The 25771-nt window shown below is 39.9% G+C and overlaps 1 protein-coding gene across 1 annotated transcript in view; it reads left to right on the top strand.

Annotated features, from left to right (window-relative positions):
• The window catches only part of ZNF831 (zinc finger protein 831), a 34068-nt gene extending 11216 nt beyond the window's left edge, over positions 1 to 22852 (top strand). Inside the window, exons 6-8 of the mRNA XM_018574185.1 lie at positions 3262 to 3380; positions 19206 to 19309; positions 22099 to 22852. Of these exons, the coding sequence (XP_018429687.1) occupies positions 3262 to 3380; positions 19206 to 19309; positions 22099 to 22839 (964 nt within the window). The 3' untranslated portion in view covers positions 22840 to 22852. The remainder of the gene's footprint in view (positions 1 to 3261; positions 3381 to 19205; positions 19310 to 22098) is intronic.
• Positions 22853 to 25771: the final 2919 nt, after the last annotated feature.

The raw sequence follows: 25771 nt of genomic DNA, 5'->3' as shown, positions 1-25771 counted from the left end.
AAATTACACAGGTATAATAGTAAATTAATAGATTGGTTCCATGTCCTGTAAACATAGATAAATGACACGGTAGAGTAACACAACTACTAAGCAAAGCTATATCTGTACAGTTATGTGGGTTTAAAGCATTTTTGTTACCGTGCCAAGGGAAATTAGCATGAAACTGATGTTCAATCACATTTGGTCGGTGACAGTCTCAGATAAGGGCCAGCAACTTTACTTGAATCCTTAGCAGTATATAGTTTGATGACTGACATTTAATAATTAGCCATACTCTTGAGATCCCTTTTGCTGTCTGGGGATACACTCCAATTTTCTTTTCCTGGCCCATGGAGCAGAGGAGTGAGCAGAGAAGTACCAAGGTAATCGTTCAGTATTTTTAATCCTTATTTAAACAGCTTTTTTGCTTGCACTGTATATATCTCTTTTTGTAACAAGTGTGGGATTGCTCTGAAGTACAATCTGAAGATGCATTGGGGTTGATTTACTAAAGGCAAATAGGTTGTTCACTTTGCAAGGGAATTAGCACTCAGCAGGGGAGGTTTCCCCTAAGTTTAGTGAATATAGGGACGCTTTATTGACTTCTATCAACCAATCATGTTCAAGGAAAAATGCATTTAAATTTTTTTTTCCTTGCACATGATTGGGTATTCTTTACAAAGTGAAGTTTCACCACATTCACTAAGCTAAGGGAAACTTTCTCTGCAAAGTGCAAATTCCCTTGCAAAGTGAACAGCCTTTAGTAAACCCACCCCATAGTGTTGTATGTGTCTGCACTAACCCTGGGAGGTGAAAGTGTCTGATTTAGCTAATCATTTAGGCTCTAGAGGAAGCAGCATGTCTGTCAGCAAAAACTTGTATACCAGCCTGTTATTTGCTGGAGAGGAAGTTTTCAGAGTAGAATTTTCAAAAGTGTGGGTTTCCCACAAGCATATACTATGAGAGCAGTGGCGGCTTGTGTATGTGTGTGCATGTTTTCCCATGTCCTCACTGCCTCACAGCAATACTCTTTGCTACATGGTTATATTGAAAAAAGCACCATTATGTTTAACTTATAAAAATTGCAAACCTGCCCACACAGAACCCTAAGTGCACAGATGAAGGTGAAAAACCTCCAAGAAAGCATGATCCAGTTTGCTCCTTCCTGACCCCCAAGGCAATTGGTCATTCCCTGGATTAACAAGCTATAGTGTTATTACGTAGAAACAATAATAGCAGTTATGGTCTGTGTACTGCCAAGCCAAAACTTTTTTTGGATAGAGTGGGGAAGGATTAGAACCAGTGGCGGACCAAAGGAACAAAGGGCCCTGGTACAAGATTTTATCTTGGGCAGGAGCGGATCTCACTGGCCCCCCAACCCCCCTGACGATCTCTGCCCCGGAGGAGCTTACACTCTAATGTCCCTCCACAGTGACACACTATTATTATTATACATTTATATAGCTCTGACATATATTGCAGTGCTGTACTGAGAACACTGAGCCAGTCACATTAGTTTCTGTATGCAGGAGCTTATACTCTAATGTAGAATGGCACCGGCTGTAGGGGGACTACAAATCCCAGTAAGACAATATACAGCAATGCAGAACAGTATATGAATTGTAGTCTGGATTTAGTAACGCATTGGACTCTGGACTTCGTAACACACTGAACTTTGGACTTCGTAACGCACTGGACTCTGGACCAACCTGAGACCCCACAGAGCACAGGTGAGACCACGCACAGCACACTTGAGATCCTGCAGGGCCCACCTAAAACCCTGCACATACCAGAGACCCCACACAGCCCACTTGAGAGTGACCCGGCAGAGCCCACCGGAGACCCCTCAGAGCCCTTCTGAAACCCTGCAGAGCCCACTTGAGATCCCACACATACCAGGGGCAGAGGGGGCCTGGGACAGAGGGGGCCTCATGTCTGGGCCCCCTTTGCCCCGGGCATGGCGGTTAGTTACGCACTGTCCATGAGCAATTGCCTCTCTGCCGGCCCGGCCCAGCCTCCCCTGCTAGTGGGCCCCCCAGCCTTGGGCCCTGTGTTCCGCCCCTGATTAGAACCCCTGTCTGGTTTTTACTGATGTCCAGGGGTCCATTAGAGAAATTTCCCCATTACTTCCTGTTGAGCCGACATTCTTTTACCAGACAGGAAGTGGGGAGAACAATTCAACATCAATGCATACATAAACAAAAATGACTTTGTTTTAATGGAGTAGGGGGAAGGACAGAACCCTGTAAGAGTTGTATTTCTGTGTTTCTATTGTAGAGTTTCCCCCACTTCCTATCTGGAAAACATTGCCTGCAGGACAGGAAGTGAGGGTAAATTTCTCCAGCAATGTTCTGCAGTAAAAACTAGATAGGTATTCTATATGAAGTTGTCTCTACACTGTAGACTTTACAGGGGTTAGAGTTGTCATCAACTGCAACCACTCCAACCCTTAATGATACAGCACTGTATTATCTTCTCATGTTCTTAATTTGCCTCAACAAACTAATGGTGCCCCCTTCAGCCTCCAGTCCCCATAGTAGCCGTCTGGACTGCTACGGCTATAGTTCCGCCACTGCCTATCATGCATCTGCCTCTGGGAATCATGCATGTTGCTGTCAAACTCTTGCAATGCCTAATGGGATTTGTAGTTGCACTACAGCTGGATGGGCCAGAGTTTGCCAACTACTGGTGTAGACCATCTAATCTATAAATGTACACATGGTGATCATATCCCACTTATTGGGGTGGGGGGTATTTTTTAATAATTGCAATTTTAACCTTTTGTCCATCATCCTCCCCTGTCTGTGATAAATTACATGGTGGATTACATGTGCCCACAACACTGCCAAACACACATATGGACTTGTGATGGAAATAATTAAACAAATATTTTAGTGGAAAGCAAAGTGGGAGCATCTCTGCCAAAGTCCTTACCCAAGCTAAGACAGCATGGCCTGTGGGTAAGCATCACGCCTGTCTGTTGTTGGCAGTGAGATCAGTGCGGTAATATCACATACGGGTGTTTGTGCTTCCTGTGTCTCATGTAATGTCTGGGACAGGAAATTATCTGCAGGTGAAGCATAATAAAGCTCCCAAATGCATTCACACAAACTGGTTCCTTATTTGACTGTCTCCCGCAGCTGATTGTGATTTATATGGATGGCTCATCACTGTCTCCTCTACCGTAATTCATGATCACATTGATGGATTTAGAAAGATGACCTCAGGCTGTAGAAATCTCTGCTCAGTGTGTGATGTCTGTGTACTGTTTATGTAATGCAGGAATAAAGACAGCTGCCGAGAACATCGACATAGCAAAGTTGTCCACCGCAAAACGCACAAAGGCTTGTGCCAGAACCAACGGCAAAAGAAGACCTGTTCTGCTTCAAGTATTAAGTCAGGTATTGGCTTCTTTATGGGATTGATTTATGCAGCACCACCAAATCCTGAAGCACTGTACAGTATAGAGAACCATATTCATTGATCACTAAACCAGATTTCATTAGATAAAAAGGATCATATCTAAAAGACCCAAAAGTGGTAGTGCTGCACAACGAATGCACCTTGCTGATCCTCCTATTTTACTGCAGACTTCCCGGACAGGGCCTGTTTGTTTTAATGCGGCAGATTCTCTTCAAGGTGTAATGACGCAAAAAACACATAGAGGGGAATTTATAAAAACCGGAGCAGACAAAATCTGGAGAAGCTGAGCATGGCAACCAATCAACTTCTCTCTTTCATTTTCAAATCTTAACTGAACAGACTGAAGAGAGAAGCTGGTTGGTTGGCGTAGGATTCTTCTGCTCCAATTTTGATCAATTCCCCTCACAGTGCTTCTGGTTGCCAGAGGTGATGTGATCTAAGCTAGCTTTGCATCACATAATATTGTTCGAGAGCAGAGAGTTAATTTTTTTCTTGGCAAGAAAGAGGTGCTGTTTTCTCAAAATAAATGTGAATTGGTAATGCTGAGATATGCCCCACTGACTAATGTGAAGTTTGAATTTTTAATGACAGGCTCACTACAAATCTACTGTTCACAACAGTAATTTCCCTAAAGTGACACTAAACTCAGGAGTTAAATCTTAAAAATACATTCAAGTACCTTTACTATGAACAAAAATGTCTCTTATTTGTGTATCACTCGGCTGTAGATCCTCAAATCATCTCTGAATTGGTGCTGACACTGTCCTTCCTTCTGGAGGGTGACTACTTTTGTTCCCCATGGTCCCTGTGTGTGTTGTAAAGTAGTCACGGCTCCAAGCTCACCCCTGTGATGGACTACAATCTCATGTATAGTTTACTAATTTGTAATGAATTGTTGTCTATCACGGGAGCGAGCTGGGAGTGGTGACTACTTTACAACACACACAGTGACCATGGGGAACAAAAGTAGTCACCCTCCAGAAGGAAGGACAGTGTCAGCACCAATTCAGAGATGATTTGAGGATCTACAGCCGAGTGATACACAAATAAGATACATTTTTGCATTCCTCTGTGTATAAAGTGTAGCTTGAGCTACAGGATTTTTCAGCAGAACAATTATGATTAGTCTGCTAAACATTTGAGAAGAAGTCTAGACTGCAATCTGGAAGTCTAGACTAGACTGCAATCTGGTAATGTAAATATAAAGTATGAATATGTCAAAATACTATACAATGCCTTCCTCAATCTGTCTGGAAGTTTCAGCTGACCATGAAACAGAAGTTATACTGTACTTATGCTCACATTTGCTCCATTTCAAATTAGTATACTGTATGTAGCTGTGCACACCATTGCAATGACATGTTTGGTTATTGAGAAGAGAATGGGAACTTGCAATGCAGCCAAACTGTAAATCGGTGGACAAATGTAACTGAGTGAAGGGCTATGAGCAGTAGTCATTAAAAGCCTTCCCAAGCACAAATACAACGTTCAGAGGATTCCAGTGCCAGTGTAGTTACATCATCATGCCATACCTATGATGACATCATGAACTTGCAACATTCTATTGGAGGGCTCATGACTTTCCATTTTTCACGTGTCTCTTCATGCAGGGCAATCTGCCCGAGATAAACAGCGCTATTTCTCATTTTGACCCAAAATGGTAGCATTCTGACTGCAGGAATAGCAGCACAAGCCATAAACATATTGCAGTTTTAAGACCCTAGGAGTGTTGGAAAAAAAATGATTTTGCTGTTTCCTGAATTTGTTTTGGAAACCAGAAAATTCCTAGCAGGACAGCAGAGATCGTGTGAGAGATTAACAGCAGGCATTAGTGGGATCAATGGTTTCTATTAGTTGCTTTTAGCAAGCGCCTGAAAACACCATAAAGTATTTGCTCCTCTGGACTGCGGACAAGTTTCCTTGCTGTAAAACAACTTGTTATGGCATGGGAACAAAATTCCCCACAGTGTGCTAAACGACTTCCATTCTATGTAAATCTGCCATTCAAGTCATGAAAATGAATAATTACAGATTTTATAAGAGCCATTACATGCAGATTGGTTGCAGGTAGGACATTGCCACCTGACCTGGCCCACTGCAGCAATGCTGTGTTTTAACCAGAACTGATCTATACACATTGTAGCAGCCATGTGTGTACAAAAATGGCAACTGGAAAGTATCCTACCTGTCACGCTGCTGATTCAGCTGCTGACAATACCTTTCTAAGGTGTGCAGTTATAGGAGGGTTACTGATGCAGAGGATGGGTGTTGCTCACATGTATACTTGTACCTTTACCTGAAGCTGTTCAGATAAACTTTCTAGTCTGTTACAGAGCACAGGATTGATTTATGGACTTGGTCATGTGAACATGGTTTAAGGAATCATCTGACTGCACTGGGGACAGCGAAGAATGGGCAAAGAATCGGGTCAAGAATTGGCTTTTGTGCTCATCGCTATGTAACTACAGAACCGGGTGTCTTTTATGTAATAACATCATTCATGGTTTTCAAAATCTAACCCTTTCCTGCTCCATGTCCATTCATTGAGAGTGTACAATGCTGTGTACAATGCTGTGTGCAATTACATATTTGTAGGCCATGTGTAGAAACTGGAATTCTAACCTCATTTTGACATTCATATATATTCTACTCTGTTTTGTTTTTAGACCTTCTTTAGACTTTCGACTAATTTCAGACTTTTTTTTCCCCACTTAAGTTTTTTCTCTGACAGTTGTAATCCACCTCTTTCCTGATGGAATAGTACCTTTAGCGGAAAGAATAACAGTGTTTTCTGTCTCCAAACTCTCCTCATGCAAACACAAGCCTTTTCCACCAGAGGGAGTTCATACAGTCACTGGTTCTGAAAGTTATTTAAGGTCAAAGGTTATTTCCATACATGTCATACACATGGCAGCTCTTACATGCTACAGAAGGATTTGTTCACATATTCTAAATAGTTTTAAGGGATTGTGCATATTTTTCTCTTGTTTTCCCTCTTAGCAGGTTCCTATGACATAAAATGTTTTTAACCTTTTTTGCCTATGCAATCTTGATGGGGATTAAAACTGTCATATGACTTTATGGCACTTGTGTGTGCTAGTGAGGAAGCACGGTTTGAATTTTTTCTGTTATTCTTTACTGGCTTACATAGTGGGGATGAAGATTTAAATACTAATTCTGTTATGCTTCCACTGTGAATATTCCTCAGATCACTGTGATTAATAAAAGCGGAAGCAATGGCCAATAGTAACCATCATATTCCCTGCTTAATATTTCTAATGGCTTTGGATTTAATGTATGTGACCCTAGGGGCACATACTGCCACATCTTAAATTTAGTGTGTCTGTGCATTGCACTAGTGCTCCTCTGTAGTCATGTCCTCTAAAAACCACATGCAAATACTGACTTCCTAAAAATGTTGTAAAGTAGAATATATAAATCATTAATCTTCTGGCTGTCATGGCTTTTGTCTCCTTCCAAATCCCATTTCTCTTCTCTCTCTCTCTCTCTCTCTCTCTCTGCCTTAACCTGCTCCAAGCTGTATTTGCATTCTCATAGAGTTATATGTAGAAGAGAAGCAGTCCTAAAAGCCCATTTATATAGGCCCCAATCTACAGCTATGGGTTACCACTAATCTAAATTTCTATATTATATAAACACTTGAGTTTGCCCAGGTTGTATAGTTTTCTTATGTTTACAAAAACTTAAATAGATAGTTACCCTTCCCCGTCCACCAGTTTTACTAATGACCACCCTCTATGGCTGGTCAAACTGGCCACCTGTGTTAAACACAGGAGAAGTTGTCTGGGAAGTATAATCAACTTTTATGATTTCCAAATTACTTTCTGTTTAGATATTCCTGGGTTTCGTCATGTTTAGACACATTAATAAGGGCAGGGTCACGACATTTTCCGGGCCAGATCTGGTCCTGAAAATGGTGTGAACTTGCCCGCAGTTCCAGTGCATTCCAGACCAGACAGTATTTTTCTGGTTTGGTCTGGAACGGACTGCGCTGTTGTGAACAGAGGCCAGAAATAGCATAGGGATACATTAGGATGCATTTTGGATCCGGAAACAATCTGGTCTGGAGATGATCTGGATGTGGTGTGAATGGGCCTAGACTGCATGCAACAGACTAGACTGCATGCAACGAGATGCTGCTAAATGTCTGTGTGCTTTTAGAAATTATCTCCAAACGCCTGGACTCATGCATTTTTATTGTCATGTGCATGAGGCCCAAGCATCTTAGGTTGTAAACCTCCAGATTTCAGCTGGAAGTCACCAGATTTAACAAGGCTGATTGAGACTAACGTGCTTATGATGATATCACTGACTTGGGTAGACGTCTTAACTCTAAACAACCATACTACTCTTTCAGTGATGGATTCATAGCAAGTTTCTCAGAAAAATTTGTTGTAGATAAAATATTAGTGTTGACAAAGATCCACATTTTTATGTCGGCCTCCATCTTGAAGGCATTAGAGGCCTCTTCTGCTTTCGTTTAACACAAAGATGTTACCTGCAGCCTCTCTGTAGGGTATCGGCTTGAATCACAGTAACATATCCATGTAACATGATACACGGTTTCCACCTTAATCGACAATTATAGACACCTGTAACATACCACATGATTATTTACAGTCTATGTTATTGCTGAGGTCATTAGGTGCTTTTAAGAGTTCAGGAAGGAAGCTGTTAGAGTTTGGTGCCAGGATTTTAAAAAGAAACACGTGGACAAATCTATACTGAGTTTCCCAGGAAAAATATGCTGATTAAAAATAAAGTTATTCTTCTCAGGGGAATTCATCATGGTTTTGTACATATTGTCTTTATTTATTATGGTCAGGACTAAAAAAAATACCGTTTATTTTTTTCTTTTATTCCTGTGTGCCTAGGGCAGCATGGCATCTAAATCTGACCCTGCAATCTGAAATTTACATCATGCATGAAGAAGCCAGGCCCGTTTAGACTAGCTGGGTTATTCACAAAAGGGTGAAGAGTTTGGAGAAGGCAGGAGAAGTGAACAATCTAGGACAACATAGCTGAACTGGAAAGTGAGCTGAATTGGAGAATTTGTCCAAATCAGTTATTTTTGCCTAGATTGTTCTCTCCTCCTGTCTTCTCAACTCTTCACCCTTATGTGAATAACCCTGTATTTGTTGCATTAATACAACCCATTAGGCTGCATTCACATCTAGGCGACAGTGTTATTGCTTGTTTCTACATGCGTTTTTGCTGCACGTTTTTGCATGCGTTTTCTGCGCATAAATCAAGTTGCGCATTCTTGCAAGCAGATTGTGACACATTGATGTGAGTGAGCAAACATGCATGAAACCGCTGCAAATGCATGTTTTTGAGCGTTTCCATTAAAGTCTAAGGGGCCAAGAAGCGCTTAATCTGCCATAAAGAAGCTCGTCTTTTTTTCCAATGACAGGCATTTTTCTACAAGCGACAAAACGCTCAGATGTGAACATGGTCATAGAAATTAATAGGATCTTATTTTGGGTGTTTTTTAGGGCATAAAAAGTGCCCTTTAATAGTGTATTAAAATGACTATTTTTCCTCAGATGACATTGCTTATGTGTTGCCACGGCTTTGGCAACATGAATGTCGGGTAGTGTAATGCAACTTATGTTGTCCTATAGCGCATGGCAACATATAAATAATTACAGCAGCGCTAGATTTTGTACTGCACCCTCATGCTGATCTAGCACTGACATCATAAGTAGGTCGGCAGCAAAAATGCAAGAGAAAAAGTCGGCCACCAATGACTTTTTTAAATGGCAGTGTGGGATTACTAGCGGAGCAGAAGAGAAGCACTGGCATGTGGCTAGGGAGAAAACAAGTAGGCAAGAACTTATATTTATATGTGTCTACTTTACTAAATTAAATTCAGTCTCAGATAAAAGGCTAAGCGAAAAAAAATGTGCAATGGCGGATAAGTATTTGTTTTCACATACATGGCCAGTCTTAGATAGCCTATAATTTTTACAGTAACTGTCAAATTTAATTTGCAGCACTGCCAATGGCTATAAAAAAAAATCACGCTGGTGTTCTGAGCAGGACTGAACACTTAAGTCTTGACCTTAAGCATTCCTGTACAACATTGGAACAAAAAAAGTGTTTTATACGATCCAATTAAGCTGTAATGCTTTATACTGAAGAACGTCTTGTCATGATTTACAAATGCGTTTTAAATAGTCGAAATGAGCTGCAAACCAGCCCCTGGCAGTTCGTCAAGTTTCTCAAGTGAAATATGTGAAGATTTGTATTGCTGTGTTAGTGATCTGTCTGGGAATTGTTCAACTGAAAAGTCCCATATTTTAGGGCCTATTCACACCATTGCGGTGCATTAATCACATGTGCACCTTCAGCCGCAATGCACTCGACTGCACCACAACGCATGGTACTGCAATACCATGCATGCACTACTTTTTTTTAACTGCACAGTAAATCTATTTCTTAATGCATAACATATAACCGTCCAATAATATTCATAGGAAATAACACTGTAATTTAGACTTAGTTATCAGTAAGGGGGACACTTTTCCCTCTAACCATGAAAGTAAGGGGGACAATTTTCCCTCCAATTTTCCCACCAATGTAAGAGGATAAAGGTCCTCTTACATTGGTGGATAGTGTAACGGGCATTCTTCCCATTTACCATCAGTTTAAGGGGTAGCTTCTCACACTGTCCACCAATCTAAAGGGGGTCCTTGACCCACTGTCCACCAATCTAAGAGGACCTTTATCCACTAACCACCAGTGTCAAGGGGGCCCATATTCCACTGACCCACCATACTAGTCAGTTGGACTCTGTGGTGGCCAATCCATGTGTGAAAATGATGTCTAGTGCTCCCTGAACCACTCTTATACAATTTGAGCCCAATGAATCCTGGCATTGTCACCTTGGAATATGCCTGTTCCATTCACGGAAAAGCCTTTTCATTCATTATATTCAGGAAGGCAGCTGACCTAAATTTTTGGGGAAAAAACTTGCTGACTAAATATACAATGGAAGACTCTTACCTATAAGAGAGAAAACTTCAGAATAGTTGCTAGTCAGATATCCAGTTTGCAGGCTGCAAGGAAACTTTGCTTAGCAGTCTTAGTAGTGCAGAAACTGCAGATGTATTGCCCTTAGAGCTTCAAGTCATCCTGTCCAGCACTGAAATAAACCCTGTATGCCTAACGCAGTCTTCCCCAGCCTTGGAGGAGGAAGACTGGCAGCTGTTTGCATTTCTGGGAAAAAAACACCACAATATGAAGAAGTTTATTTTCTGGTTTATAGAAATTGTGTGCAGGAGTATGAATAATTATGCCATCATATAACATATTGTGATGGTTATTATATTTGCTGCCACAACTTTTTTGGGAGTTTTTATTTGCTGACTACTACACCACCTCTTTCAGCATTTGCTTCCTGTGGTGGTAGAAGGGGTTGGAGGATTTAGAATTTAGTTCTTGAGATCTGAGATGCTGAAAAAAGACTGGTGAGCTTTTAAAGGACATAGTGGTTAATGTTAATTCTTTGCACTGTTGCCCCCCCCCCCCCTTTCCCTGACAACTTCTGTCCACACCTCTGGTTCCTAGTAATGTACTGACTATGCTGACAGCTTTCCTGCTACCTGTCCTTGATTTAGACATACTTTATATTAAGATCAATGATAGTAGGGAGCATGGGGCCCCTTCACAATTTTGCGATGGGGCCCCATGATCTGTAGTTACGCCCCTGGTCACATTCTTGGAGAGAATGGAAAAATTAATAGAAGTAAGCAGCATGAAACGGTCCCCCAAAGCGGAAGATTCTTGGGGATACATATGGTCTACATTGTACCAACGCTCCAACCTCTTCAATAAGACTTTGTGTTCCAGCCTTTTTCTTAGGGATTAGGAACATCTGTCGTCGAATGTATAATGTAGTTCTTCTAAATAGATCAGTTTGTCACATATAGAAGCACAGTGTGTACTTGTCAACAGCAACGTGTGGCTTCCTTAACCCTTACATGACCAGAGGACGTTGAAGGCCAGATACACAGACCAAAGTCTAGCAGCGTCAGTATGTATTGTTTACATGGCAATAACTTTATAACTAGTTTACCTTCATGAGTCATTTTTACATTGTTTTTTTACTATTTAGGTACCTATGAATTTATCAAGTGGGGACAAGACAATTATACATGTTGATAGGGGTTCTACCTCTTCCCTATTCTAGTTAATACTGAACAATAGATTTACAATTATCCTCTGCTAATATGAATGGGTTAAATGATCCGTAGTACATGATATGTAGCCCTGCACCCCCTTTTCCACTTACAGAGCTAGGTTATTTTTCTTTTAAATAAATATTAATGTAATTTTATTGGTATCTATCTACCAGTAGCTGGTAGATATAAGTCGGCTTATATTCGGGTCAATACTTTTTCCCAGTTTTTTGGGGTAAAAGTAGGTACCTCGGCTTATACTCGGGACGGCTTATACTCGAGTATATACGGTACATTTTTTTTCCTATGCATACACTTTAACGTAAAGAAGAATTTTGTAGGCACTCACACATAAAACAGTATAGGAACCGCTTTAGGTTTTGCACAGTTCAGAGCCATGTTCACCAATGCCAAGGGTGAGGCAAGTCACAAAATTTAACAAGCCACTCTAGAGCCTCTATAAAGCCTCTCTAGAGTCAGTTGTGCTCACCCCTCCCTTTTCTGTTTCCCCAATGAACACTGGAAGAATAGAGAGGGAAGGGGGATCCCTGCTGGGAGTGACAGTCACTGCTTTCTGCAGGGAGGAGACCGTGAGCTGAGCAAACAGCAATGACATGATTGCTCAGTTCTCAGTATATAGAGCCAGCCTGTTACAGCTGCAGTGTCCCACGCTGGCTCTAAGTATTTGTAAGAGTATATTTTACTGTCCCAAAACTTCTCCTTTAAGAGGATTCAAATTACTCTTGGTAGCTCAGTTGACATGTAGTAACTTCCCCACTTTGTCAAGAATGGAGCCTGGTTTTAATAGATTTGTCCCTTGAATTGCCCCTGTTTTTCAAAATTCACTATCTCTGCTCTATTCATGTTTTTTATTAAATCGTGCATTAATAAATATTGTCTTTGCTTTTAATGTTAATCTTAAATACATAGGGGGGACTTATCAAAACTGGAGCAGACAGAATCTGGAGCAGTTGCCCATGAAAACCAATCACCTTCTCTCTTCAGTTTGTTCAGTTAAGCTTTGAAAATAAAAAATCAAAGTTGATTGATTGCCACAGGCAACCGCTCCAGATTCTCCCTGCTCCATTTTTGATAAATACCCCATAGTATCTTCAGCTAGTTATTAGTTACCTTGCTCCTGCAATTTTTTTCAGTCGTGATGAAGGTTCACAGGCAGTCAGAGATGTGGTGTTATGGGATCCTAGATTTCCTACAGAGCTGATGCTATGAATTTGCACAGTTCACGGTGTACACGGAGCTACTTGGCTCACGAATCTACTTGGCACATTTGCTCATCATGGAGAACAGCTTGCAGGGACTGACCCATGCCCTGTGCAAAATGTTATGGTTTTTAATTTATAACCATATTTCATCTCAGGCTTACTAGAAGTGGGAAATATATTTTGACTATCCCTCTGAGACCTAGAGCAAAGAAGATTCGCACATAAGCAAAAGATGTCTGCTCCACTCGGAATGTTCACATATGATCTGTGCGCCTCTTTGCTCGTTAAGTGCAACAAGTGCACAGCACAAAGGGTTACAGTGTCACCCCGCGGTTTTCAGCTGTGGTTTTCAGTGATATGAACATTTATAGCAAAGAAATAGATCAAAACAAAGCCTATGAGAAATTTTAATGAACTCTGATGTCAGATACATTTTTTGAATTCTAGACTGTGGGTAATGGATGACCAGCACATGCATTCATTTCCCTATATAGATAATATGAAGTTATATCTACACCCACACGTACAAATAGGGAATTTCAATTTTTCAGAAAAAGTGAACTGGTTAGCTCCTACAAAAAAAACTCAACTCTTGTGATTACATAGGGACCTCACCTATGCCAACTGTGCTGTCAGTCAGCGTGTTGTAGAGGAAGGGGAATAGAAAAAAACAAAAACAAAATATTTGTCCCAGGTAGGTCACAGTTAATGCATATTAGCTGGATGAAAGAAAGAGAGAGAGAGAGAGAGAGAGAGAGAGAGAGAGAGAGAGAGAGAGAATGAGCTAATCAGTTGCATTAAGTGATTTCAGCAGTTCCTACCTTTACAACAACATCCTACAAGTCAGCTAGACCAGAGTTTAAAGGAGCTTACAACACAACTAAAATCCATAGCTCCAGGGTTGCTAGTGAAAAGAGTTGTGTGTCTGGACTTCATGAGAAAAAAAAATCAACCAGCGCATTATTTATGCTCCTTATCCGATTCAATCCATTCTCTGGCCGCTTACAACATTCGAGAAATGCTGCTCCCAGATGGTTCTGCAGAGGGATACTCTCTCTGTGCCCTCAATTCCTTTTTGCCTCGCGTTAGTTGCCTCCATCTTCTTTTCTCCAGAAATGGCAAAGGGATCTGGGAGCCACTTTCTCTCTTCAGCAGTTGTCGTCTTCTTCCATTGCTCCTCTATTTCCAACAAATACCAAGAAGGTAACTATAAGTTGATGACAAGGTATATAGGACTCATGTCCTTGCTAGATTGTTCCCGGGTGCAGAGGATAGATGTTGGAGATGCATGGAGACTATTTCACATCTTCTGGGAGTGCCATAGGATCAAATGTTTTTGGTCTGAGGTTACTTGTATGATTCTCACAGGTCTGAATCTTGGGGACGACCCAGTGGCATATTTACTACTTCTTTTTCCCATTCCCAAATCTCACTAGAAAAAAGGCTTAATTGTTCACCTTCTCAATGCCACCAAGATTACTGCACTTTTGAAGCAGACCTCCCCCCGGTCTTTTCACACTGGTTTGCTAGAGTGAATGATATGTGTGGAGGATCTGACTGCCTCAATTAACAATACATCAGAGACCTTCAGAAAAACTTGGTCCTACTGAAGGCAATTTGGATACTCTGATGTCTATACCTCAGCCCTTCTGTCTGACACCATTTAACCCTTGAGGACGCTTCCTCTGGATAATTTGTATACACAAGCTGCATGTGGGCATTGGACGTGGGCTCCCCCCCTTTCCCTCCCTGGGGGGCTCACCAGGGCTGGCCACATACCTCCCCCACCCCTTTTGCCCTGTGTTGTTGGATACCCCCTTCCCTGTTGTTTTTCTTGGGCGGACAGGTGGGGTATACCATCTCTTCTTTTCTTTCTCCTTTGATTGTAGTTCCCTTTGTTTTTACACCACACTTTTTTGTTCTTTTCCCTCATCTTATGCTTCTGCTTTTCTGTCCCATTGACACCTTTGGACAGGTGCTGTGTTATTTGCTACTATTCATTTTTAGTTTGTCTCCTCTGCATCCATTATTTATGATTGCATTGGTACATAACTATTATGTATTATGCAACATTGCTCAATGCCCACAACAAAAAGTGCCTTGTTGTTTTGTTATACTGTTCTTGTGGATGTAAAAAATGTTTTTAAAAAACCTCCCCCCTTCATCAGGATTACAAAACCAGATATACACACATATGAATTCTTAAAATTTGGGTAAAATAACTTGTATGAATATATAAAATCATCAGAATTCAACTATCACAAATGGAATCTTAAGTTTTAGAGAGATTTACCGTCACTTCCTGTCCTGCTAACATTTTACCAGGCAGGAGATGAAGGAACTGTCCAGCAGCAACACATTTAGAAATATTTTTTTTAATAATAGAGTAGGGGAAGGCTATATTTTTTATTTCTGCCCTTGTTGCAAATTTTTCTTCACTTCCTATTGTAAGTAGGACAGCAAATCTTCCTACTGGAGCCCCAGATAGCAGGAAAACGCAAAAGGAGTTATAATACTTTTGGCTTGACATACACTTTAATAGTATTGTTGGCTAGTTTCTTGCACTTTCTTCTTGCCTGTTGCATATTTTAAAAGGTGCAGCTATTTCTTGTGTAGTATTTTGTTTTCTCAGGAAGCCGTGAAGGCCGGAGCAAACAGTCTTAATTAGGATAAGAGATAAAACTGGCGTTACTGAATGTTGGGTTGTAACTGCAGTTTTGCATTGGTACAGTTCTGGATTTTCATGATAGTTTGAATGATTGTCCCTAAATGCTTACTCAGGGCAAACATGTTCACATTAATTTGATCTTAACAGTTCAAAGGTAAGGACTGTTGCTCAGGTATGGTGACCATTTTATAGTAGCATTCATGTTAAGGCTTTCTGTGTCTACTGGTAGTTAAGTGCTCCATTTGTAAGCGGGGTTATTGTGCCTGAATGTAAACATTATAGGTATCTGCACTGGACTACTAGGTGAAGAAGTAGGCCAGAAGTGAATCTGGAGCCAGATGGTCAATAATGGTACCAGGCAACAGAACAAGAATAAGTCAGTGGCAGGCCAGGGATTACTCCATGTGTGCAGTCAGACCAGAGCTGCATTACCCATGGTAGTCATAATTGATCAGCAATTAGGGTCAGGACAGCCAGCATACCATTGCAGGTCAGCAACAAGACAAAAGGCTACAACAAGAGGACAGTAACTACTGCACACCTACATAGAGTAGTACTGAACTCTGTAACAGCCACTGTCTGGAGAAGGCTTCCTTAAATACAGTAGTCAAAGTGACCAGTCTAATGTAGACTCCTAGGTGAAGAGGGCTGTGTGACCAGACATGAGGCAGAAGGTGGGCACCTTACATCACATTTATGAAAAAACAATTTGAAGAATAACAAACAATTGATAAAGAAGCCAAGAGTCAAACACGCATTGAGGGTATAGACAGTGCACATTTCAGACAGATGGGAGAATGTCTAGCCTGTGTTTTGTTTTATTCTTGTGTACAGATTGTGTTGTGTTATATAACTGTTGGCTGTTTACACATACTGGATACTGTTCACAGTCAAGTATTAACATTCCTTCCCTGGGAGAGCAGATTAAACTGGTTAACTAGTCAATGAAAACTCAACTGCATACTATGTGACATTTTAGTTTGATTAGACATTAAAGGGGGTTTCTAGCTTCCATGCAGATTTTTTTTAAAGCCCACTTAATAGTCCTCACCTAATAGTTACAAAATATAGGTGGTCATACACATGTGAGGGCAGATGCTCCAGGAAGAGACATGTGTTGGCCAGTGGGATTCTAAACATGTACATTGGGCTTAGTCAAACAAACAGAATACTGTGTAACCTGTAAATAGAACATGCTATTAATATTCGGAGTACTATGTTGTTGAACTTCTGGTTATAAAACTTTACGATATGGTTTGTGAACACCTGTATGGGCTTGTTGGACATCCCATTGTAAAATCATATGCATTATTATTTAGTTGCCCCCCCCTTCTTTGAGGCTATAACAGCCCCCTCTCTTCAGGGAAGGCTTTCCACAAATTTAGAATGTGTCTATGGGGATTTGTGCACATTTAACCAAAGAGCATTTTTGAGGTCAGGTACTGATGTTGGATGAGAAGACCTGGCCCACATTCGTCATTCCAAATCATCCTAGAGATGTTTTATAGGGTTGAGGTCAGGACTCTGTGCAGGCCACTCAAATTCAAACTCATTAAACCGTGTTTTTATGGAGCTGGCTCTCTGCACAGGGGTACAGTCATACAGGAACTGAAAATGGCCTTCACCAAAATGCTACCACAAAGTTGGAAAGTACACAATTCTCTAAAATGTCTTTGTACGATATAGAATTAACCATGCCCTTTGCTAAAAAAAAACAACTGAACTCAATAATTTCGAGGGGTGTCCATACTTTTGTTTATTTAGTAGATACGATGAAAAGCTGTCCACATACGTTTAGTCATATAGTATACAGTACAGTATAGTACCACAGAAAAAATAAGGAATAACAATGAGCATAGTTCAATTCTTCCTTTCTCATTTCATTGAGGTTTTTTTTACACATTTTTATAACACTGCTCTTATTCCATCAGAGCCATAGTTCTGGGTATACAATTAGTGTATTGAGGTGATGTAACACAAACTGTCTTGCCAGTAAATGTAGAACTTCATCTATAATAACACCAACTGCAGCTTCAGTCCATTATATCTCTTTGGTCTTTGCTTATGTCCTTGTGGGAGTTTGTGTATGTAAGAACTGGATACTCAAACACCCGATGTTTGGTTGTAATCCTTAATTAAAATGTTTTCACTATGTAAAAGATTTAAAGGGTAACGCTACCTAATTATTTTTTTATGTTTAAGGAGAATTTATGTCTGTTTCTGGCTGTCTGAGAGCCCAGTTGGGAGGTCTCCTCCCCTCATAATGAGAGCATGGCCAAGCCAGGCTTCTTTCTGTTGCTCTGTATATACCTAAGCCAGGCTTCTTTCTGTTGCTCTGTATACACCTATGTTTAGTACAGTAGAGGGTGCCTGCAGCCTCTATCCACATTAACAGGGTTATTCACAAAAGGGTGAAGAGTTTGGAGAAGGCAGGAGCAGTGAACAATTCCTAGATTGTTCACTGCTCCTGCCTTCTCCAAACTCTTCACCCTTTTGTGAATAACCCTGTAAGTAAAAGAAAAAAAAGTGCTGGATACCATTTACAATGTTTATTATCTTACTATCCTACCTTTTATATTCCAAATTTGACATTAAAATGCAGTTACATTTAAAGCACTAATGTGTTCTGCTGTTTGTTCTCCAAACCCTTTATTGTGGAAGAAGAGTTTTTGCCATCAATTTTACACTTTTCCTATATAGGAATATCCTAAAATAAAACAACAGGCATTTATAGACAGGCTAGCATCTGCCAGAGGTTTATAACTCTTCAGAGGTTTTTGTATCTGTGCAAGATGTACTGTAGCCTCACACAATAAAGGTACTGGAGTCCAGATGGAAAATAAACATATTTAAACTACAAAAGTAGCTGAGTACTGGGAAGCAAAACAAACACTGATATAAGTACAGAAAGGGAATGAAACCAGTTCTATTAGAGACCAAAACTAAGCTGTAATTTGACATGTTTATGAAGTGGGAGTTTTACTTTAAGAATCACGCATATTATACATCAATCAGCCATGTGGTGACCATAAAAAAACCTAATGCAAAGAAAGCATAGGTGCTCTTCTTCAGTGTTCAATCAAAATAAGACTGTCACTTTTCAGTTTGGAAAACAAAAGCTGTAACCTCATTAGTGGTTATGGACAACCGTACTGTCCTTCACTTGCTCCAGTTTTTATAAGTGAGCTTGAGGGGGCCCTATTTATAGTGTCTGTTATCTCAGAATGTCTACGCAGCCACATAGAAATAATGAGACTGACAGTTCTTTCCTTAAACCATTTTTTAAAAATAAATAAATATTTCTTTCCTTTTTCCTGTTCCATTCCTGTACCTTTCTCCTTCTTTTCCCTTCCCTGTCCTTTTTATTTATCTCTTGCTTCTCTTTGCTTTCTATGTCATTCTTTCTTTTCCTTTCTTTTTTTTTTTATTTCCTTTTCTTTCCATTTACTCACCCTACCCTTTTATTAACCTTCAATTTTCTTTCCCTCTCTTCTCCTCCCCTTTCCTTTTCCTTCCATTATCCATCCCATTTCTTTTCCATTCCTTTTCCTTCCCTTGCCCGTCCAGTTTATTTTCCCTTTCCACTTGCTACCAAGAGAAATATTGACATTATTTTGGGTTTATGGAGTACCTATGTCAGATATGTTTGATAAAAACTTCGGATTTAGGTTTCATGATTAAAATCTGACTGATGTGTGTCTTTTATAGGAGATATTTTGCAGAGGACCACCATATCTGGCTCTAGAGATCATGCAGATACAATACTCACATTACATCCTCCTGCGCTTCATTCTGTGGATAAGAAAGAAGAGGTAAGACAAAATCTTCCTGCAAGAACGAAGTGGTGGTCAACAGTACATTTTTAGTAAAACACTCATTAGCCGCCGTGCCTTATGGGATGTGCACAGCTGCACAGTCATTGTGTGCTGGTCAACCTCAAAACATGGACCCAGGGTTGGAGACTTCATCCAAGTCAAGACAAAGCCTTCAGAATCCAGGACCCTGACCAGGGTTTACCATTCTTGGAGAAAACTGAAAAGCTAGTTTTCTTCATATGAAATATACAGCCTGGAGCCTCTCAACCTGTATGAGTGAGGACCCTGGGTGACCTCTATCCCTTATGACATCGTGACAAGGCACAGCACTGTCACAATACACATTGTCAGTTTGGTTGAAAAAAGGTCAATTCCCTGAGTTTAATTAGAAGACAAATAAATTGCATCCTTAGTACCGTAAAGCTGCAGTTGATCCAGAGGATGGAACAACAATTATATAAATCATAGTCCTATTTGCTCTATTAAGGGGGGGAAAAAATCTTCCTTCCTGAACTTTGGTACTCCCTGGATCAACATTCCAAAGTGCTGTTTCTTAAAAATATGAATTGCCAGTTATGTTTTGTGTCTTTAGGAACATAACCAGCCATTTTTGAAGCAATATAATAAGTTGACCATAACTAGCTCTTGTGGAAGTCTTTTCTGCACTGTCATAGTTGTTACTGTAAAGAAGGGTTTTTCATATGCGAAAATGAAACGCCCTTTCCTCCAGGGGCCAACCTGGCAACCTCTGCTATAAGAAGGATCTTCCTTATCTACGCAGGAGATAGGATAATGTATAAAAGCTCCAAATGTACTGTACATGTAAACTGGGTCATTGTGGTCAGTATGATGAGATCCTGGGTACTCTTCTTCTCACCTGGTTAATACATTCCCCAATAACAAAAATGTCATCTTCTCAAGTATAGGTAGATGGAGGAGCCCTCCGCACACCTCACAGCAGTCCCGGCCAATAGATGAAAAGCGGTGCTCGCAGTGATTGACCACGAATGGCGCCGTGCAAACACAGAACAAAAAAGTAGATCACCAGCACTCAATAATAAAGTTGAATATGTCCTTTTTATTGGACAAAGACGTCACAGTGATCCAAAAAGTCGACGTTTTCGGGGCCGCGCAGGGTCCCTTCCTCAAGGCAGAAAGACGTGACAATATAGTAATATACAATATTATAGTAGTGTGGGGTATGTAGGTTACTATATTGTCACGTCTTTCTGCCTTTTTGGATCACTGTGACGTCTTTGTCCAATAAAAAGGACATATTCAACTTTATTATTGAGTGCTGGTGATCTTTTTTTTTTTTAATCTTCTCAAGTATATTTCTTTATTCTAGTAGAATTCAGTTACAATAGGTGAAAAAAAAAAAAATTATGTTGCTACCGTTATAATTCACAAAACTAAACAATTTGCAGCTTGACATTGTAGTGAAACATTTTTAACATTTCATCCACTCTGAGAATGTTAAGTCATTCCACATGTTGTTCTTATGAATAATTTCATAATGCTCAGCAGCAGGAGGGTTATGGTCGGAGATGCACAGCAAAGCCCCCTGTTATACACACGTGTTACACACCTTCCCAAAACTGGAGGTTTCCAACCACAGCTATTGTATAATCAAGTGTATTTAGAATCCTCCGTGAAGCAAATTCAGAGCTCCCAGGGATGTATCGGACTGTCAGCAAATTGAAAACAGTTTTTAATGTGCATTATCTTTCGTTTTAATGGCTCTATCTGGTTTACTTTTTGGATGCTTACAGGAATTCTATTTGAGCTGCTTTTATGTAATGTTGTGTTTGAAAAATCATGGCCATCTTTACTCTGTAGCCTTGGTGGGTCCTCTAGCTTGCTAGCCAAGCTGTGCAATATCTGCCCCATTTCACTGTTGGTATATTTGGTTACAGCATCCACCGACATTATATAATGGTTGTTCAATGCAAGCAATTTTGTCATGTCACTCATGAACTAGACCCTGCAAACAGTGTGAATTATTATAACATTTGCACTTGGAGAACATTTGGTCACGAAACTTGTGTTTAGTAACAATATATGACCTAAAAAATTAACTGGCTTGGAAAAAAATTGAAACGTGAAATTGACAAAATGAAGCTAGTTCCCGGGTGCACCTACTTGTTCATCTTCCAAAATGAGTTACCCACTTAACATATATAAACTAAATACATCCTATGGGACATTTACATGTGCGATAACCATGTAAGCATCATATCTGTGAAAAGATTCAATCTACTTATCTACTTAGTCCTTGCCTACAAAAAAAAAAACAAAACACGTTGATTTGGAATTTTCTGTTAAATTAGCCATTATTTTATACTGGCAACACTTGGTTACACTTGAGCACTTTAAAACTATTTAATTTGTTTTAACTATATAGCCACCATGTCCATATTTATAGTATCCATCCTTATCTATTTTCTTTTGCATTTATTTTAATTTTTTTGTTGGCCTTTACATTACAGCCTGTAACATTTTTAATTGTTTATACTTGTTCTCTTACCTGAATCTTTATTATTAACACTCTCAGACAATATAATCGGGACAATAAATGCTAGAGATTTTGAAATGTCCGTGTGTACTTTTAAAGCTAGTGATGTTTTTAAGACCTGTAATCAAATAATATAATACGGCTAAATTAATTATACATCTGTCCAGTATATAAAAACAAATAATGCTGAACGATGTCTCTGTCTCTGGAAGGTTATCATTGTGGTGACTGTTCAGGATGTTTTCAATGGAGTTTGTTTTGTTTTCAATAGGGTGAATGTGCATATGGGATGGATAGTCATATTGATGAGGGGACATCTACAAAAATAGCCCCAGTTCCACTGCTTGCTCCTAACCACCAGCTCACTGCTGGAGAAAAAAACAAGTCACAACTCTCTGAAGAGTTTGCTAGTCTGAAATCCCCCCATACAACATCCTTAAGCTGGCAGAAGTCATGTAATCTTCCCACTGGCAAAGATGAAACTGCATCTGACCAATTAACATCTGAAATCAAACGGGTCCACCTACAGCAAGACCTAGTTGATGGTCCCCCTCAAAAGCATGGGAGAAGAATACTGCACAGGTCAAAAACCATAGGACACAGTATGGGCGAGGAAACCACAGCACCAAATCACAACCTCAAATTACATAACAGCAGTTTGCCCCTCTTGGCAAATGTTGGCCTTCAGGCTAGAGTTCCCACAGATTCCAAAAAGGTTGTATGCAGTCCATCTCGACAGAACTCCAGGAAATCTGTCATTGGTGCATGTGAACCTTCAAAACACAATTCAGATGTAAATGCTTCTGGGAAGGCTGTGGTGTCTGGTGAATTACCAATGGGTGAGAATATGCCTTCACAGAACCATTGTCGTACTTCAGACCTTGAGCAAAGAAGTCTTAAATTTCAGAACAAAGTTAACCTTGAGGTGATGAGAAAACAAACCTACGTGGAATATAGTGACACCAGCAGTGACGACGAAGACCGACTATACATAGAGATCGAAAGGGACTGATCTGGAATAATAAAATCATGCCCCATTATCTTATTATGTATGGAAAGACAACAATTCCTTTTCTGTGGATCAGAAAGTAGTTTTTATGGATTTCTTTTACTAGTCATTATGTTGAAGGAATAGTATATTGTAAACTCTACTCTCATCTTTGACTGGGTCATTTCATTTCTTTCCGTTAAATTAAACCATTCAATTGCAGCAATGTATTGCTAAGAACAAAGCCGTTTTGATGTATATATTCTTTTGAAGAGTACTGGTAATCTACACAATGGGTTTCTTTTAGTATCACAGTGACAATAGAGAAAGAACAAATGATGTACGGAGACACACAACAGCTTATCAGAGCTGAGCTTTTAAAAGGATCATGAGAAGTCGGCTGCATCATTTTAACTATTTTATCGAGGCAAGGATAATAGGATATCAGTCCAAGGCTTGTGGAGGACAAAACAAATACTTATGAGTGATGTTGATAGCACATAACCCCTTTTTTCACTAAAATTAGATTTTTATACAGTAATTTGCCACCTGATATAAATCTATTGTGTGTATCAACACTTTGCTGTCCTACCATCATCATCACTGCAAGCAGCAGTAGGTTCACTCTTGTTTACCCTACTACTTAAGCCATGGCAGGCACAGAACCTATTAAACTTAAACTTGTTCATGCTGGAAGTGAGGATATTAAGAGGGGGCATGATTTTGATGTACAGAATGTTTAGGGGTGATGGCAACATCAGCAATAAACCTTTTACAGTAAACTCCTTAACAAGGACTAGAGACCACCACCTAAACTGGTGGAGAAAAGATTTAACCACAAGGGGTGTAGGGGCTTTTTTTCCAGTGAGATCAGTTAAAGTCTGGAACTCGCTGCCACAAGAAGTGGTATCAGCTGAGAGTATTGAATCATTCAAAAAGCATTTAGATACCTTCCTCAGAGACCGCAACATATAGGGGTACAGGTACACCTAAAAACAAGGACAGAAAAGGGACTTGTGTACACATACACAATCACACACATACACACAAAGGTTGAACTTGATGGACCTGTGTCTTTATTCAACCTCAAATACTATGTAACTGTGTATATGTAAGAACCACCCCTGTGTGAAAGAACGATTTGGACCTCTTTTTGATATTTATAATTTTTTTCCATGTTCGCAAATGCATTCTTTCTGGGTGCTAACGTGCCAAAATCTGTCTTTGGCAAGATGACATTTGGCACCTGCAGGACGTCACATGGCACCTACAAGTGTAATTTCCACGTGCAGACTTTTACTATTCATTCCAGCTGTTTCTTCTCCATTTTCCCCAGGAATGTTGGCATCACTTTCTGTAACATTACCAACATCAATGGATCTAAGTAGAAGCTTTTAAAAAAGCTTAACTATTTCATTAATGAATGTCTCAATAGTGAGGCATTAATTAATGACTGGAACTGCTGAGAATCAGCAGTTACCAGCATTACAGAGGCTAATATAACTCGGCACGTACAGTGTACGTGGCCAGTCATATAGCCACTTTGTGACGGGACGTACACTGTACGTCTCCCGTCACGAAGGGGTTAAAGACCTGTATCTTAAATTCTGATGTCCGTTTTCTCCATATTGATAGCCAGAGGATCAGAAAGGGAATGACAGGTCCTCTTCTGCTGTAAGCATTTGCAATTAGTTGCTCTCCCTTACATGGATGAGATGGTGGTGAAATCTTATTACTGGTCATTTTCAACCAGTATCGAAGGTGGGTGCAGAAACTGAGATAAGCACTCCATATAACAGCACGTTATGGTCAGGTTCAGACATTTGCATAAAATATATTCCCCTTTAAATCAGCCCTATAGTTGAGTGGCAATATACAGTTCATCATAGGCTAGTGATATCACAAGTTTGTGATGAATTGTATTTTTTCGATTAAACTGGGAGGGATTATAGGTGGTAGGTACAGTACTCTTCAAATTTTATTTTGTAATTAGTTGTTTTCAACATGTCATTGTAACAAATTCCAGCTTTTACATCTGAATGCTTTACAGTGCTGTTCTCGGTCGTTATATATATTGTAATATTTTATTTTTTTTGTGGTTATTGACATTGACACAATGCCTATATTGACATTGACACAAAATTTGCAGCATAAGCATTGAATGTTTTAATAATGTTTTTTAATGCGCTAAAACAGGTTTGAAGTAATGTGCAGTTTTTTTGGCCTCCCCCCCACTTGATGCTCCTTGACAATCAATATAGTTTTATATATTCATAATGTACAGAATATTTACTTACTGTTTGTATTTTACATAAAAGTGACATTAAAAAGGATAACAGGAATTTCATGTTGTTATCTTCTAGTTTGATATTAGTAGTAAAAACAAAAAACAAAACAAAAAAGAAAGAAACATAAACCAAACTACGGTAAATTAAAATACATCCCTGGGTAATTCAAACTGGATCAAACATGTGTAAGCAGAGGTCATCTTCCCTAAAAACATGTCAATATAAATACAGATATAGACAGCTGAAGATACAGTATATGCAAATCTACACTTTTTCTCTGAAAGTTTAACTTGGCTGTATCCCCCTCATGCGCATCCCCTATAGCTTGTTTACTGTAATGGGCAGCCCCTTTGGCCAGGAGGGAGACTTGGAAAATCAGAGGGCACAAAGCTCAGTCATAGTAGAAAAAAGCAAGCAAGTTTTGTGTATTACTTCAGGTGTCTATTACTTAGAATCAGTTGGCCATTTGGATATGCAGCTTTCTTACTGCAGGCTGGCCATAGTCAGTTTAGGGGCATCTGGGGGTTTTCTAGATAATATGATGTTGGATTTATGATATGCAGTTACCTATAGCAACCCCACCCTAAGGACTCATTTAGATGGGCGTAAAAAGGAGCATTAAAGATGTGTGCATCCAAGTGCAGGCACCCAGACCCGCACGAATGTGC

The sequence above is a fragment of the Nanorana parkeri genome, unplaced genomic scaffold (assembly GCF_000935625.1).
Source record: "Nanorana parkeri isolate BGI_ZX_2015 unplaced genomic scaffold, ASM93562v1 scaffold50, whole genome shotgun sequence".
Taxonomy (NCBI): Eukaryota; Metazoa; Chordata; class Amphibia; order Anura; family Dicroglossidae; genus Nanorana; species Nanorana parkeri.
Note: the sequence above shows the minus strand (reverse complement) of the source record. Positions and strands in the feature narration are given on the sequence as shown.